Source organism: Gymnoscopelus microlampas (assembly GCF_963454915.1).
Source record: "Gymnoscopelus microlampas genome assembly, chromosome: 11".
NCBI lineage: Eukaryota > Metazoa > Chordata > Actinopteri > Myctophiformes > Myctophidae > Gymnoscopelus > Gymnoscopelus microlampas.
Window position 1 is genome coordinate 33123348 of NC_139948.1, and position 17561 is coordinate 33140908.

Genomic DNA, 17561 nt, shown 5'->3' on the forward strand with positions numbered 1-17561 from the left:
ATGAACATTTTGATCCAGACAGTTCTGCTGTTGGACCCTCCATTATTTCTCATTTTTGTCTCATTTTTGTTCCTCATTTTGTCCTCTTCTTCCTTTCTTTTTCCTCCTAAAAATGCTCATGCCTATCCCATTGTCCCTGACCCGCAGCTATAATTCCGCTTGTTTTGTTTAGTTTTTTGTAGGTGAAACTAAAGGTCCTTAGCTATTCAAGATTATGCCCAAAGCATTACACTTTACTTTGCTGCCAGATTCATTTATTGTAGTTGTAAAATTATAAATATCAAAGAACAGGGATAATTATTTAGCAAACCATTTATTATAGCAAAGCAACCAAAAAAGGACCATGGTATAAAAAAAAGACAATCAGGAGCTCACCGTGAATGAGAAAGTGAAGTTTTGTCGCCATCTAGTGAGAATATACATGCACAGTGATTGTCCACAGTGCACATTGCTCCATTACTAGTATACACTAGAAAAATACTAGTATATATGCTACTTTATATTTACTTATTATCTATGCTGTCTGTCTGAACAAACTACTGGTTCGATGGCACTAGACCAAATACTAGACCAAATTTCCCTTTGATTAACATTATAACTGGCAGTTTGCTATGTATTTTCATACACTGTACAATATAGGATGCTTATGTTATAGGCTATGGCACATCTCCAAACATCACTGCACACTTGATTCTGCTAGCTTTCATCTCACAGAGGAATAAAACCAACAGTCTGCTGTTTCTACACAGCACAATGATCACTGGAAGTTAAGATCCAAAATAAGGTATTGGCCATAATAGGACTACACATTGTTGCAACACTGGGAGACAAATTACTGGTTGTGAAAGAAGCACTTTTAGATTCACGTGGCCTTTTTGTGATAGAGAGAAAAATGAAAACATGAGCCTTCCCTCCCATTTCAACATCTCATTCTTTCAGATATTTCAGAGCAGTCTGCAGGTTGTCTCCTACTGACCGAACGGATTTCTCCTCAAACTCTTTCTCTGGAGCATAGAACGAATAGGCCAGTGGTTCTCAACCTTTTCAGGCCGTGACCCCCCAAAATGATTTGAACTGGGGACCCCCACCCTGACAAAGACTTGGAATTGTAGGAGTTGAGGCATTACATTTGGTTTGACTCGGTTCCACAGATAAATATTGTGAAAATAAAAAAATGTTTTGCCTCTTTCTTGTATTATTTGACAATTTGGCTATTTTTTGGTTATTAAATAGGTATTAAAAGTCATTCAATTGTCACTTCACAGTCATCTGGGGACCCCCCCCCAAATCATTTTGGGGACCCCCCTGGGTCCCGACCCACAGGTTGAGAACCACTGCAATAGGCAATCGAGCCATGCCCCTAGAGCTAAGTGATTTTGTGTGTGTGTGTGTGTGTGTGTGTGTGTGTGTGCGTGCGTGCGTGCGTGCGTGCGTGCGTGCGTGCGTGCGTGCGTGCGTGCGTGGGTGCGTGCGTGCGTGCGCGTGTGTGTGTGTGTGTGTGTGTGTGTGTAATGCTGGTGTGGGGTTGATGGGGCCACTAGAGGTCCAGTATTTGAACACAATGAGGCAGATTCTGGAGGTCAACCTTCTGGGAACCAGCCAGACCATCCATTCTGGTCACAGGCAACATGGGTGGGCTTCGTTATGGTAAGACAGTGAGACATTTAGAGTAAGAGATCATTTGTCAGTTATAGACAAATAATAATTGGCCTTTCAACTTGGTCTTGCATGGCCAATTTTGTATAATGATATGGTACAATGCAGTACTCTGAGCAGGGGATCACGCTCTGGCTTGCCTCCATCATGGTATTGCTACCATGACACACTCTGGCTTGCTTCCAACATGGTATTGCTACCATGACACACTCTGGCTTGCCTCCATCATGGTATTGCTACCATGACACACTCTGGCTTGCTTCCATCATGGTATTGCAACCATGACACACTCTGGCTTGCTTCCATCATCGTATTGCTAAAATAACCAGTTTATTTGCATTAATTTATCTACATTGGGTTTCAGGTCTACCCTTTAAGTGTGTTTTGCGATAATCAAAGTCTAAAGAGTAACTAGTAACTAAAGTTTTCAAATAATTGTAGTGGAGTAGAAGTACAGTACTTGAGTAAATATACTTAGTTACTTACACTGGACAACAGTGAAACAGTGAAATGAAAGTGTTGATATGGGGAGCAACACCGCCCCCTGCTGTTCTTTCACAATCACTCAAGCTGGGTGGTCATACATTGAAAATGAGTAGAGTAGTTGTTTTAGTCCTTCTTCTACCCTTTACATGAATCTTATAGGATCTCCTGGATACTTGTCAAATTAAAGTTTGATGTTCTGTAATACTTTTCTACAGTTTTCCAATTTCCTGAATGCAAAGTAGTGTCATGGCCTGCATGATCCTAATGAAAGTTGCTGGGCGTGTCTCTCTCAAAGCAGGTCTCTTCTATGTTTTATAATCATGTTTCCCTTGTAGGGCTACTAGAGCAGTGGTTCTCAGCCTGTGGGTCGGGACACCCAGGGGGGTCCCCACATGATTGGGGGGAGGGGGGTCCCCCCAGATGACAGTGCGACAATTTAAGGACTTTTAAGACCTTATTAATACCTAAAAAGAAAGAAAAGAAATAAGACCATTACTGCATCGAAGTATAGGCTACCATAAAAGGGTAAAACATTGGTCAAATAGCCTAACATAAGAAAGAGACAAAAATTGTGAAAATAGCCGATCTACAAGCTCACAACGCCTAGTGTTGCGAGGCGTTGTGAGCTTGTAGATCTGCTATTTTCACAATATTTATCTGTGGAACCAAGTCAAACTAAACTGAATGCCTCAACTCCTTACATTCCAAGTGCTTGTCAGGGTGGGGGGGTCCCCAGGGGGTCTCCAGTTCAAATATGATCATTTTGGGAGGTCACAGCCTGAAAAGGTTGAGAACCACTGTAGCCTACTAGAGGACATGACAGGTTTGTAAAAGTTGAGGGGTTGCTCAGTTTTCTTGTTATTGCAACCTCATTGCCAAAGGTTGAGTTGTTGTGGCTAAAAATAGAAGGAATACAAATAAAACCTGTGTATCTTCAGGTCACAGTTCTACTGGACATGAAGGAGGATGAAAGTAAATCATTCTGTTTCAATGGGGATGTGATGCCAGCAGTCTGCTCTGAGAACAACATCACCTCTGTATAACCCCAAAGGTAAGGTAAGCACTGCAGTGCACCAATGTAAACAAAGAATGGTAAATGATCAGAACCGAAAAATCCTAATGAGATTATGACAATCCTCTCTATAATTCAAATGTTTAGCTCAGTGTTTTTTTATTTTACTATTTTGTTTTCTTTTTTCTTAAAGGTATGGTAAGTGATTAAGCTCTATATTCTGATAGTACTCATCGCTATAGAGTGTTTGTTCAGTAACAGGAGTCTCCCCATCTCTCCTACTCTTTAGTACAGGAAATGCATTTTTAGGTCGGGATACCTATTTCATCCAATCAGGAGAGAGAACTTGCACAGAATACATATTAAACATGTGAAATTGGAAGTGATATGGCACAGAAATGAAATTGGAACTGGAACATTATACAAAATAAAGCTGATTCATGGGTAATGTGGAAGCTATTCAGTATTTTTCACATTTATTGAATGTATTATTTTATATGATTTGTTTTGTGGAATTAGTTCGTTTACAGACAGACATATTATTTAAGTTAATTTGTGTTCCAGCTAAAATGCTTTTATTTTGAAGGTGATGGGTCAATTTGGGCACACAGGTGGGTTTACTTAAGTCAATCAGGGCACAGCCGCAGTCAGTGGGCACCGGGAAGCTCTATGTTTTTTTTTTTTTTTTACCAGTATCAGGGCCAGAGTATAGCAAACATTTTGAACATCTTGCTGTATTGTCCTTGTCATGGTGAAGATAATAAATGCCACAAAAACGTCGCTGCCTTGTCTGGACAATGGACTCATTACAACCGCCTGATCTGCGTAAGATCCACTTTTACCTGGTGCCTCAGTGGCCTTTTGGAGTTTTTATTGTTGTTGACAAATAGCCACTACAGGTAATGTTTCCTGATTGGCTGAAATCTCTCAACCCACCTGAAAATGTATTTTCTGTTTATTAAAGAGCTGGAGAGGTGGGCAGTGGCGAGGCGCTGTTACTGAACAAACTCTCTATAAAAATGTTTTGTAGTGTATGTTTCACCTCTAGGTGGCAGTAGTAGATTGATTGATTGATAGAAGATATTTTACTAACAGTTTGCAAAAACAAGGCACAGTGGCACAGATGTATACAAAAGAATGCTAAAAGGATGACCCAGATAAGCCCTCAGGGCTTGTTTCCATTAAGGTCCTGTGTATTCAATTCACCGAGACATTTAAAGACAAACAATAATATGCACCAAAAAAACAAACATCATACGAGTAGTAATAAGAAAGAAAGCTACAGTAAACAGTGTGTGGGCTGTGGGGGGGTGATGAGAAGAGCTTAGACCTTTTACTTTTTACAGGGGCCAGTTACAATTGCAAGGAGCGGTTTTGAAGGAGGGTAAAGGATTCATACTTTTTTTTTATGACTGTTCACTGTTGGTGGAGCATTCCACATTCTGGCGGCATAGCAGTAGAACAAATTTGACCACAGTTTTGTGCTGAAACTGGGTTCAGTAAGATCAGTGGGCTCCTTCTGGTGTTGCATGTGTTTGTCTTTTACGCTATTGAAGTAGTCCAACAGACATGGTAGGTTCCCTGTGTATTCTCGCGTATCTTGTAAACCAGGCCCGATGCAAGTTGCTGCATGTATTCTGTCCTCTACCCTGGCCTATGAGCCATTCCACCCTAGCATAATGCCCCCTAGCATAATGAGCAGGGGTTAGGTGAGTTCTGTGTTGTGTTCCTACTGACCACAGAGGAGATCCTGAATAGAAAACTTGTTTTTTGGTTGACTTTTCTGGTTGCTTTTGTTGCCATCTTTTCACTTGAGACGTTGGCCTCTAAGATATAACCCAGGTAGGTCATTTCATCTTTCATTGCACCTTTATATAATGTCAATAATATGAATGAAGCATTAGATTAAAATGGAGTTGGAAGATTAGGCTACTGTTAATAGAATGCAATCAAGGGTGCCTCATTTATGTCACCAAAAGTTAACTAAACTTTACTTGTCTGTCATATGTGGGTAAGTAGTCAATGTGTCTCCTGCCTGCTCCAGCGTCTATTGCAATGGTATGGGATCCAGTCCTTAATTACAGGCTCCATTATCTGTAATTTTCCTCATAAAAATGGTCTTTCCACCAAAACCTGACACGGTTATCTGTGTGAATGTTTGAACTTTCTCTGCTGTCAGAGAGAGATTAGATTAGAGATAGTGCCTGATGTTTTTTGTTGTTGTTGTAGTAGTAGGCCTATTACTCTAGCTATTGAATTCCTGAAGGCATTTAGTTGTCTTGTTATTCATTTGTCTCACTTGTTTCCAGTAAATATGTGCGTGCGTGCGTGCATGCGTGTGTGTGTGTGTTGTGTGTGCATGCGTGCATTGCCTAGAAGATTATCTTCTGGATAAAATAATTCCCACATTGCTAGCTGGAGTCAGTCACTGTCTGGTGGTCCAAGGGTCCAAGTGGTGCCATGAATGAAGTCAGTCTGTGAGAAACCCAGCTTGTGAAATACACATGACACAGGTTAGCCCCATATAGTACCTCTCCCTCCGCTATGTAGCTCCGAGGAGCTATACAGCGGAGGGTGAGGTTCCGATTGGAGCTAGACACAGGTTAACTACTGATAAACTGTACCTGTCAATTTCTGCCCTATTCAGTTTCACTCCCAGTCGAATTGGATTCTACCCTGTCTGGCAGTCTGTGTATGTGACTCAAGTAAAAAACAAAGAGTGTTGTGACGTTATAGTAAAAATCACACCTGTGTGAAGGTAGCGGCGCCTTTGATACATTTCGTCATCAATAAGTGTTTATGATGTGTTTATAGCCGCGTGTCACGTGAAGCTTGACCAATCACTTTGTTGACGTGTCTGACCAATCAGAACGTTGACGCAAAAGCCAGGTATAGAGGGCTAATATCCGCTCTAAGGTATAGAGCGGCTAGGGCCGCTAAAAAAAAGAAAGAACATCTAAATCTGTTTGTAGCATACAATAATGCAAGATAATGGCATGCAAGTTAATGTCAATTTAATTGGCTATAGTAATAACACAAAGCAGAAGTGCATGTTCATAGTGACACATCAGAATAGGTCCTAACAGTGCTGTCTCCCCATCTGTGTAGCCATGCATTACATGTGTTTGGCTTTGTGCATTCTTCCCTTATCTTTCTGGAATGAAAACAAACCCCTGGCTGTCAGACCTTGAACGAGGTATTCTGTGTGATCAGTGATGTAGTGTTTGGGAAATCTGGGACATTGGGGAGGGAAGTAAACTCAGAATCAGAATCAGCTTTATTGTTACATCACAGGTTTACAGGTTTAAGTAAAAAAGTGGGTGAAATTCGTTTTTGTTATTTCCATAGAAAAAAGAAAGGGAAGAAGAAGAGGGGCAAGGGGGAAGAGAGTTAAATCAAAGAAAACAAACAAATTATCTACATATTTACACATAGTACCTGAGGTAAGATACGTGATATTATGGACGTTAAATACATCAGCTGCTACAGTATGCTCACGCACCTTTATATCGTACCTCAGGTACTATGTGTAAATATGTAGATCATTTGTTTGTTTTCTTTGATTGATCTCTCTTCCCCCTGTCACTAACTCTGTCTCTCTCTCCCTTAATGGCATTTGGAGTCAGACAAAACTAGTAACTCCTGTGACTGGAGAGGGATGGAGAAACTGGCCATCGCCCATTCGTGTAGGTTGACAGTCGACCGTACAGATTGCCCCTACGCACCACAGCAAAGCTGTTTGACATTGTTACCACGGCAGCAGGTGGATTTGGTTAGCGTGGATGTGTTGCCCTGGACACAGCTGGATTGCCACGGCTGCCGCAAAACAGCACAGGATTTATGTGCCTGTTGTTATACGTATGTTGTTATACATCACAGCTCTAGTCCAGAAATGTGATTTTACTGTGCTCAATGATGATGTCACAGGCATCACAAAGTCCAAGTACAGCATTGATAAGTGAGCAGGGCAATAGAGAGGTCATTGAATAAGCGCACATTCAACAAACAGCGGACAATGTGACCTTTTGCCGGGTGGGTAGATGTGTGTGTGTGTGTGTGTGTGTGTGTGTGTGTGTGTGTGTGTGTGTGTGTGTGTGTGTGTGTGTGTGTGTGTGTGCGCGTGTGTGTGCGGTGTGTGTCAGGGTTTTATTAGTGGGCGGGGGACCAGACATTAGGGAGGCATTAGAGAGAGAGAGAGTGGGAGATATATGTTCTGTCTGAGAAGACTTAAGTGAAAAGGAGAGATTTGTCAACAGAGAAAGGGTGGGGTTATACCAGGGGAGGGTGAGATAGAAAGGGGTTGAACATGTGAAGAGAAGGTGGCTAAAGAGACAAGGCAAGCTCAGATACTGTGTGGCTTGGTTGTGAGTGAGAAAGAGAGAGAGAGAGAGGGAGTGAGAGAGCGGGGCTTTTAAAGAAAAAGTAAACTTGGAAAGCTCATCCGGAAGCCCATGACAGAGAGGGGGCAAGGGGGAAACGTGATAAGCAACGTGGGAAATGACTGTGTAAATTGTTTGTCACTGTTGAATGCTGAGGCGGAGGCGCATTGAGGCAAATATGAACGGCAACAAGCAGCACTATGTGTCAACCTTCAGGATGTACATCGGGTCACCCTGCGGCTCGCCTGCACAGGGGAACGGGTCAGGAGCCGGCCACATGAAGACCAGTGGACCCACGAAGGACCTGGACAAAGTTACAGATAAAGGTACTGTAAGGGATGTGTTTGGGTTTTGAGTGTGTGCATGAGCATGCAGAGGTAATGCATGGTATATCAAAGAGACAGATTTATGCAGGACTGATCAAGAAAGAAAAAGAGGGAGTGTATTCTTTGGAAATGGCTCAGGTTGTAACTTTTATCAGGAAAATCAGGTCATTGTTGTAACAACAAGTTAGAACACAAGATTTGGCATGGAGTTCACCATAACCACAAATTGTGCAAGTACAATTTACACATTTTTTTTTACAAGTTTATTTTCTTACATTTCTTCCTGCTGATGTGAGAGGTTATTCAGGCAGTACAATTGAATTACTCTCTCAAACTTTGAGAATGCTTAAGCCAGAATATCCGGTCTTCTATTTGTATGTACAGAGATCAGCAACAAACAGAAATTGTTTGTTGCTGTTACTGAACTTTCACTTTCAGCTGTGAGTTCTACTGCTTGTTTCAAGGCAGAATTCCATCTTCATTTATTGTTATATTCATACTTACATGACATAGATTGTGTTGTATTCCTTGATTGATTGGTTGGTTGATTGATTGATTGATTGATTGATTGTTTGAATGAATACTTTATTAACACGTATGAAAACAGCAAGGCAGTGCACTTTTGAAAACAATAGATAGGATAACAAAAAGCCCTGGGGCTAATTTTCATTGTGGTCCTATGAACTCAATTATTTGAATGTGCTCATAAACTTGCAATAGGTACTGAAAATCAAGATTGAAACTTTTAAAAAGGTATTAAAATTGTACACTTAAACAAATGTATATATATCTTATACCACACAACCCCTAGAGTCCCCATTCTGGACAGGCCACAATAGGCAAACATTTGTCAAAGAATATGCAAACATTTCGTGAAAATGCAAGCTTCTACGAGGGTCCCAAGCTTATATTTGGACGCTTTGTGAACTTGTTGATTGTTTATTTTTGGCAAACTGTCTTTGTAATGAGGAGGTGTGAGAATCCACTCCTGAGTGTGTTTGTCTGTGTGTAAAGGTGCAGTTGTTTGATTTATGAATCAGCCTTAATAGAAAACCTCCCTGCAGGTTAAAGACCAGACGGTCAGCTACACTGTCTGCCAACTGTCAGCCTCGGCGTGTAGAAGACAGTATTGTAAACACTGACCAAAGGTTGATAGTAAAATCATCCCTGTTGTTAGTTATGTTTGAACCTAATGTAAGAAACTATTTCACACAAGCACTTTTGATCACGGTTGCCTCAGTGGCCTGCTAGTACTCAGCTCTAATCTCGCCTAGAGTCGCTACGTACCTAGGCTGACTACACCTGACAGCATGTTGACAGAACTAGTCGCTTGGGCAGCACAAAGCTAAAGAGCCAAACAGAGAGCTCGACTCCCCTCTCAGACCACCCCCTGCTGTTATCAATTGAGGTGGCATGGTCGGTTGAGCGATGCCTTACCGACAACCGTGTACACATCGAACTGCTACAAAGGATTTTCGGGCCATAGACATTAATTGACGGCCAGACATCTGGTTGGTGTGTAGCAGCCTTTAATGTAGTAGCTTAGAATCACCTGCCATTGAATAGTTAATGATCAGACTAGGGCTCCCACTCAAGGTCAGCCTGTGGCAGCTGATAAGGTGCTGCTCAATTTTAAAACCTGTCCATGTCAGTAATGCTGATCGGCTCGTTTGGGAATACACACGGCTGTCAACTCTCCTGTTCCTCTGGACAGATAGTTCCAGGTAGGGTTCAGGTCTCTCTGCTCGGCCCATGGATGCAACGTGGCATTGTGTGCAGTACACAGTAAAAATCTAACTCAGAGAGTGTACAAAATTAACAAAATGGACCCATACAAATGGATAAATTAACACTGAGGATTTTCTCTGTTTTTCCTTGTAGAGTCTTCTCTTTGGGGAGGTAATCAGTTAATACATCACCTGTTGACATTGTCTTAACTGCAACTGAGGAGAACATAAAGCGAGGCTTAGTTCTCTCTAAAGCTTGTGTGGTCTTGACTGGAAAATGCTGTGTGCCATGGGATTTTAGGAGCCTGCGATTAATATTCACTACATGTGATTTGTTACACTGTGCAGTACTGTCATGGTTTCATATGGAGAGATAAAGACCAACTGTTTGCGATTATTAAGATGAAGAACAACAGATACTCTATGACAAGAATGCTATACGCAAACACCCATGAGATGTTGTTTTGTTAGGTGTTAAAACAGCACAGAGAACACATGCATCACATGCAAATGTGGTTAACACACGAGCGCAATGGAAGAACAGAATGAGAAGGAGTTACTAGAATTGTTGTCAGTTGTGGTTTGTGATGGCTAGACAGAAACCCTTAGTATGCACATAGACAGTGGGTGCTGGGTTAAGGGCAGAACATCATTTTGTAAAGATAAAACCTGCATACCGAGCTATAGTTTAGGCTTCTGCAAAAGAAGTCTAAACTATAGCTCAGTGTGCAGGTTCTATCTCTAAAACAAATCTGTGACTAAAGAACTGTGGTAGTTGTGGAACTGTGTGAACGGTTTGAAATTAGCATTTCATGCCCTAGCAATTGGTATAGTGCACCAAAGTGTTAACGTCATGTGATTATAAGGAGAACAATGTCACTGTGTCACAGTATATCATCACTGTTGGGTGGAAACTTTGTATGCCCAAAAACCAGTTACATTTCAGGAAATGGGAAAAAGAACCTGTGTTTCATTGGATCCAATGTGGTTATTATGTAGTCATATGCTCTTGTTCATAATACATTTCATTGGTTGATTATTTATAAAAGCCACAGAAAGAACCCCTTTAACCTGTTGTTCCTATTTTGTTTATTCATTATAGGTGAAAACTTTAAACATTTTTCAAACCTTTACAAATCTACAAGCTCACATTGCGTCACATTGTTGATGAGCTTGTAGATCATCTATTTTAGCTATTTTTGCTGACACTGTTATATGATTGAGTATAAAATAGGGCATTCATATGAAAAAAACATAAAAAGATGAAATATGGAGTTACAAGGTTTCTGCCCAACAGCGACGATGAGAATTAAAAATGTGTTTGCTTGCGGTTTCCTTCTCTCTCTGAACCCTCACCTTCTGCCCACCCCTTCGACAGGGTCCGACATCCTGTCCCCTGTCAGAGGAGCGGACACACCACTCTTCACAGAGACCATAGAAGACTGCTCAGTGGATGAAGGAAGCGACATCACCTTGCGTGGGGTTCTCACTGGGAGCCAGCCAATCAGAGTGTCATGGTTACACAATGGTGAGCCGGGGGAAATTGACACACATCACTCTCAGACCTTACTTTCAGTCATGCATATCTATAATAAGATTAAGATGTGGACCCCAGGAAGAACAGTTTTCACTACGGTGATGACTAATGGGGATCCATAATAAACAATAAATAGATATATTCTACTACACCGAAGGCCTTTGTTCTGGTTCTGGTTCACTTCATCAGCATTGATTAATTAAACTTAAAAAAGGTAGGGTAAGTGATTTTCTTTGGTTGAAATAAGGGTTAAATAGCTCTATATTCTGATAGTACTCATTGCTATAGAGTGTTTGTTCAGTAAAAGGAGTCTCCTTGTCTTTCCAGCTCTTTCATTTCCAATTTTATCCAATTAGGATAGAGAACTCAATCAGGATATAGATTAAACAAGTGAAATTGGAAGTGATGACACTAAGAAATGAGCAGACTTTGACACCTACCGGAAAATGAATATTCTGTTTATTAAAGAGCTGGAGAGACGGGGAGACTCCTATTACTGAACAAACACTCTATAGCAATGATTACTATCAGAATATAGTGCTTTAACCTTTTAACAAAATACTTTTTGTTTTAACCAAAAAATATCACTTACCCTACCTTTAATTCAATTTCCAAAATCACACTTTCTATATTTTGTTAGCCACGCATGACACCACAAGATCCTCAATGATAGCTTATGTGCAGATTTACATCTACCTTGCCCTTACTCTTAGTCATAACAGCAGACATGTTCTCAAGCGTGCTTGTTTGTGCCTGTGGGCAGGTGAAGTGGCCCGTTTCGGCAAGCCTTTCTTCAATGGAAGTGAAGTGAGCTTTGTGGTGAAGGAGTGCCTGCCAGAAGATGCTGGGGCCTATACCTGCTTAGCAGAGAATCCAGTGGGCAAGACGTCCTGCTGTGCAGCTGTGTTTGTCAGAGGTGAGATAACGTAGTGCGCAGAGAACCCATTCAAAAAGACCTTTTCCATGCATTGTTGGTTTATGGGATAAGGTGATTGGCACTATTTAATATGCAATTTAAATATGTTTTCAACAATCTCTTATCAGGAGGAAATGCTGCAACACAATCGACAGCTACTGTCAACTGCCTGTTCTTCTGTACAGTGGGATAGATCAAATAATGCTGAGTTTCTCATAGACGGGTTTTCTGCACAACTAGCAGGCAGAAAGCAGCACTCTACAGCATAATTTGGAACAAATCTTTTTAGTTTGAGATTTTTTTGCACTTCAGGTCATGTGATCACGCACTGCACCTCGTTGCTCTTGCTGGCTCTAATCACACAGCTCAGTAGAGACTAATCAGCTGTGCTGTTTTGTCCCCTGAATGCGTGCACACCCAATAATGTTGGGTGTGCACCAACAAGAAACCTGTGTATATGTCAACATGCAACTGTCAACATGCAACTGTTTTAACTGATTGTTGTGAACATAATTGTCTTTCTTTGTTGTACATATTTATTTATATGTGTAATCTCTACATCATTGTAAATGAGGGTCTCCCTCAATGATCTTGCCGAGAATTTTAAATAAAGGTTGAATTAATGAATGAATAGCTTACATGCTCCAGTGATGTCATTACGATCACTTCTCTAAGGCCTAACCACTTTGCAGCAAGCGTTTCAGTTCTGACAAACCCTGTAACCCTGTTGCTTGTTTCTTCTCCTTTCTCCTTCCTGTCAACAATGACCATGCTAAAACCAATTCAGACTTTGAAACTATCTGTGGGGTGCTGGACAGTACATCAAAGACAACCGTGCCACTTTCCAACACCATCATGGAAAACGGAGGGCCACCACTGTATCCCAGCATTGGAGGATCGAGTTCCCCTTCATTTTCTAATAACCAGAGCCCCGTGGTAACGCCAAGAGGTAATGGGAATTATTATCCATCAACGCTGAGAAATTACATATAATCATAAAAAACTTTGATCAGAGATCTGTCCAATACATTACTTATAAACAGAATAATTATATTAAAGTTTCACTCATCGCCAAAAACAGGACTGGACCTAGGAAACAATTATGTTATTTACCTTTGAGGAAAAGAAAAAGAAAGAGAAAAAAAAGTATCTTCTCATAAGCACAACAATGACACAATTGCTCGTCCTCCAAACAATGTCTTTCATATATCAGTCGACTTAAAAATATATACTGCATATGATTAAATTTGTCTCCCCAGAATCATCATATCGGCTGGACAATGTATCGATATGTAAGTGTATAACCAGAAGTCCAGGAAGTGTACAGGGCTACAGGAAGTTTCAGTAGGCGTGACAACATATAGCCTTGCACTTCCTGTACTGTCAGCAGTGTAGTCCTTTTCCAGGATTTATCTCCTTGTGAGATGGAGATAAAACTGGGAACAAAGTTAACACAACTAGATCAGAGAGAGAGTAATCTTGGCTGACATTACATGTCATCAATCGCTTCATCTGTTCCTGTCTTTAGGGAATGTGTAGAAAATGTAATTACCTTTATTTGCTGTGTGTGCAGTCGGTGCAAAACACTGAAGCATTTTGTGGTACATTGAGGCATGGCTATAGCCATATAAATGTAGAAGTTACCTGACCTCTGGGTTGAGAGATTAAAGTAGAAACCGGATGAAAAAGTGGGTGTTCAAAGAATGCATTTTATTCAATGAACATGACATCTGTGTGTAGCCGAATCCACAGAGTGTACTTGTATCACCAAAACACTGCACTTTATACAGACATACATTTGAATTAGGACCTCCTCCCGGTCCTCCCTCTTGACCACTCACAAACAGGTTTTCAGAAACAAAAGGTTTCTTGGCCAGCCTCTCTCAGTCATCACAAGAAATTAGCATCCGCCCAGATTTAAACATGTGACAATTCACTTTAACCCTCATCTATAAAACTATACTTTTACACAAGCTCATATTATGAAATCTTTGTTTAACATCTTTTTAGCTTCAAATTAAGTCCACACACATTATACATTCACAATTGCAAACAGCAGTTAGAAATATAATGAATTAACAAAGACAACAGTTACCTCAAGACAGAATACTTTCCTTAAATGACATTTCTCTTTGTTAACAACACAAGTAATAGTTATCAAGACTTTAATCATTTTAACACACTGCAGATCATTTAACACACTGCAGACCTAAGACTGAAGAATAATAAAAGTGTATATAGTTTACTGTTTACCCAGTCATCTTGACCTGGCTCCCATCACTACCCATTTGCTGTGTCTGTGACCTATGCCCAGGAATGATTACTCTGATTAGTTTACACTAGACCATACCCGTAGGGGAATATGAGCACCCAGCGTGTGCAGTTTGGCTTATGCGCCGAGAACAGACAGTATCAGGGATCGAAAGTGAGTTTGTACTGTGTAGTGGAGTGGTTCGCAAACGTTTTTATGTCAAGGACCCCCAAATTGACACTTGTTAGCCCGCGGACCCCCATTTGAAAAGATATGCCAGGGACCCCCATAAGAGCGTTTTTTTTTATGGCTCTAGCAGTGATTCTCAACCATTTTAATTTCAAGGACCCCCAGTTTGACATGCATTAGGGCTATGGACCCCCATTTAATGGCATTTCTATGTCTTGGACCCCAAGTTATATAATAAAGTCCACGGTACATGCTCCTGTCGCGAACACGAACACACACACACACACACACACACACCACGGTACATGCTCCCGTCGTCCCGTCGCAAAAAACACACACACACACACACACACACACACACACACACACACACACACACACACACACACACACACACACAGAGATCGTCCAGTGCGTTTGTTTAGATCCAAGTGATTATCAATGATAGTGGCTACACCAGGCGCGCGGATCTCTCTCTATCTCCCCCTCTCTCTCTCTCTTTCCCCTCTCCTCTCTCTCTCTCTCTCTCTCTCTCTCTCTCTCTCTCTCTGTGTCTCTCTCCCCCTCCCTCCCACGCTCTCGCTCTCTCTCTCTCTCTCTCCCTCCCTTGGCCTTGTTTACTGCTTGTTTCTCTCGCGAAACCTGGCAACGACGCATGCGCAGTTTGATCAAGAGTCCCCCCAACCAAAACCAACCAAGACTCCACCACCGTGAGGTTACTAGAATTATAGTAGGATGAATACAAAAGACTTCTTCTGATAATCAAGACAAGACAAAGGGTGCCAATGCCTCTGAAACCAAGGAACAAAAGGTTTATCAAAACGACTGTTGTGACTCTCACCTCCACTTGGACTCTCCAGTGTATTACAATGGCCAGGAACTCTGAACTGATTGCATTACAGCTTAGCCCACACAAACAGACCAAAGGTCAAACTCAATTCTAACTACAAACCTTCAACTGTTTATTAATAAAAATGGAATATCATAAAAATACCATGTTCTCATGTTTGAAACGATACCACAATTTTAAATGAGCTGAGCATGAAAGATAATAAAGATGTCTGTCTCCAACTCTCCATACAATAGCAGAGTGCAGCAGGGATTATGCCTGATTTGCTATCTTCAGTGTCACGCACCATTTACAAAGATGGCAGATCTAAAGGTTAAGGTTCACAACACATCACGCTGCGACGTGTTGTGTATTATATGCTAATATAAGTATAAGTGCATCCTTAAGAGTACCTGGGGGCAAGCTCAGGGATGCATAATGTCAGCGATGATTACCTTCACAGTTATGTGCAGAGTTGGGTCATTTGATACTGAATCATTTTCACTTCCTAAGTTTGCTCCTGTTGCTGTACTTATGGTCCACACAGCTACCTCTCTTCCCTTTAGCATTGTTCCCCATGTTGTTGATAGTCACGTTATCCCTTTCTTTCTTTTTTCAAAGGAAGTACGTTATTTCCAGTCTTGTAAAATGATTGGCTCTTAGACTTTACTTCGGCCAATGAGGGATTATACCAACATTGTTCTGCTTCCAAAACAATGCAGCTTTGATGTGCTTTTACTGAAAGCTTTCATTCACAACGACTGCCATGTAAGGAAAGGAACAGCACAGCACAGCACAGCACAGCACCGTGCACCGCATGGTTAAACCTTGACTGTTTGCAAGCTGATAGCCATAGAAAGAACACAGCTCCGCCCTAATCGACTCGCTGCTCACACACACATCCCTGATAGCTTTCACCTTTAAATTCACCTGCGTTCCATCTCTCTCCATAGAAGCCATTCCAAAGAGGAGAGCAAACTCTGCGACAGGTAAGAGGTCGACACTCATCTAGTTTTCTCCTCCATCACTCTTTCTCTGACTACTAACTACCCAAGAGCGTGTTTCCTTCATTTTTGCTCTCTTTCTTATTGATCTATTACATAGTTTACATTCTTATGTTTTGCAACACTTTCGTTGTTCTTCTTCAGCCTTTGCTTTTTCTGTAAAATACTTAATGTGTTAGTTTAACTCGTAAGTGTAAACATGACCTTTACGGCTCACTTAAAGGTATGGTAAGTGATTTACTTTGGTTAAAATAAGTGTTAAATAGCTCTATATTCTGATAGTAATCATTGCTATAGAGTGTTTGTTCAGTATAAGGAGTCTCCCATGTCTCTCCAGCTCTTTATTGAACAGAAAATGAATTTTCAGTGCTCTCTCCTGATTGGCTTAAATTTTGTCACCTACAGTACGTGAAAATGAATGTATATTCTGTTTACTAGCTGGAGAGACCCCTGTGACCGAGCAAATGCTCTGTCGCAATGATTACTATCAGAATATGGTACTTTAACCTTTTAACAAAACAAAAGAGAAATATCCACAAAATGTCACTTACCCTACCTTTAAGGGTCACTCTCAGAGTTAACCACCTGGAATTTACTTTGCAAAAGTGTTGGGCTGTAAGCTATTGTGCTGCCATAGTGAGGGAGTCTAGACAACAATAGTTGCTGAACTGGGTCAGTGAGGGTGTTACATGACAGCCATAACAATACATGGAGTCCAGATAATTGCTTCTCTGTCTTTTATTTGCAGAAGTGCAATAGAAGCAGGGTTACAGATTACATTATAAGGAAATTGATGGCTACATAAGGGAATTCGTCAAATAAAAGGCTCTTTGAGAATAGACCAGGCACTGTGCAGGAAATAACTTCATAATCGTCTGTTATCACTTTGCCTCCAGTCAAATTCACCATACCGCTGGTATTTGAATACCTACCTAAAGACCTCGACTTATGTTCATAAATGGAAGTATCATTTGTAATGCAATGATGTGCTTATTTGACTTCAGCATGAAGTGTCTGTGTCATATCTGCAAGTGCTCTCTGTTTGTTCCTCCTTCTAGACTTTGTGTTCGTGCTGTGTTTGCATTCTTGCTCAAACTTATTTACTTATTTAATGGACTTGTAAACTTAATTATGAGCAGGAATAAAGTTTCTCTGTATGTACAGAGTTATTTTTATTATCTACACTACAACACACACAACTGTCACTGTTCCCCCGAATAGCACAACACATTTACAAATAGCATCCAGC

General features: G+C 41.0%; 1 protein-coding gene across 2 annotated transcripts in view; it reads left to right on the forward strand.

The window, feature by feature from the left end:
• Positions 1-7493: 7493 nt before the first annotated feature.
• LOC311056263 (myosin light chain kinase, smooth muscle-like) overlaps positions 7494-17561 on the forward strand; it is a 29618-nt gene continuing 19550 nt past the window's right edge. For both annotated transcript variants that reach the window (XR_014601864.1, XM_084072748.1), the window contains exons 1-5: positions 7494-7859; positions 10965-11114; positions 11887-12039; positions 12827-12988; positions 16262-16297. Coding sequence is in view for 1 of the 2 variants with exons in the window: in XM_084072748.1 (XP_083928874.1) it covers positions 7682-7859; positions 10965-11114; positions 11887-12039; positions 12827-12988; positions 16262-16297 (679 nt within the window). In the remaining variant the exon portion in view is untranslated. The remainder of the gene's footprint in view (positions 7860-10964; positions 11115-11886; positions 12040-12826; positions 12989-16261; positions 16298-17561) is intronic.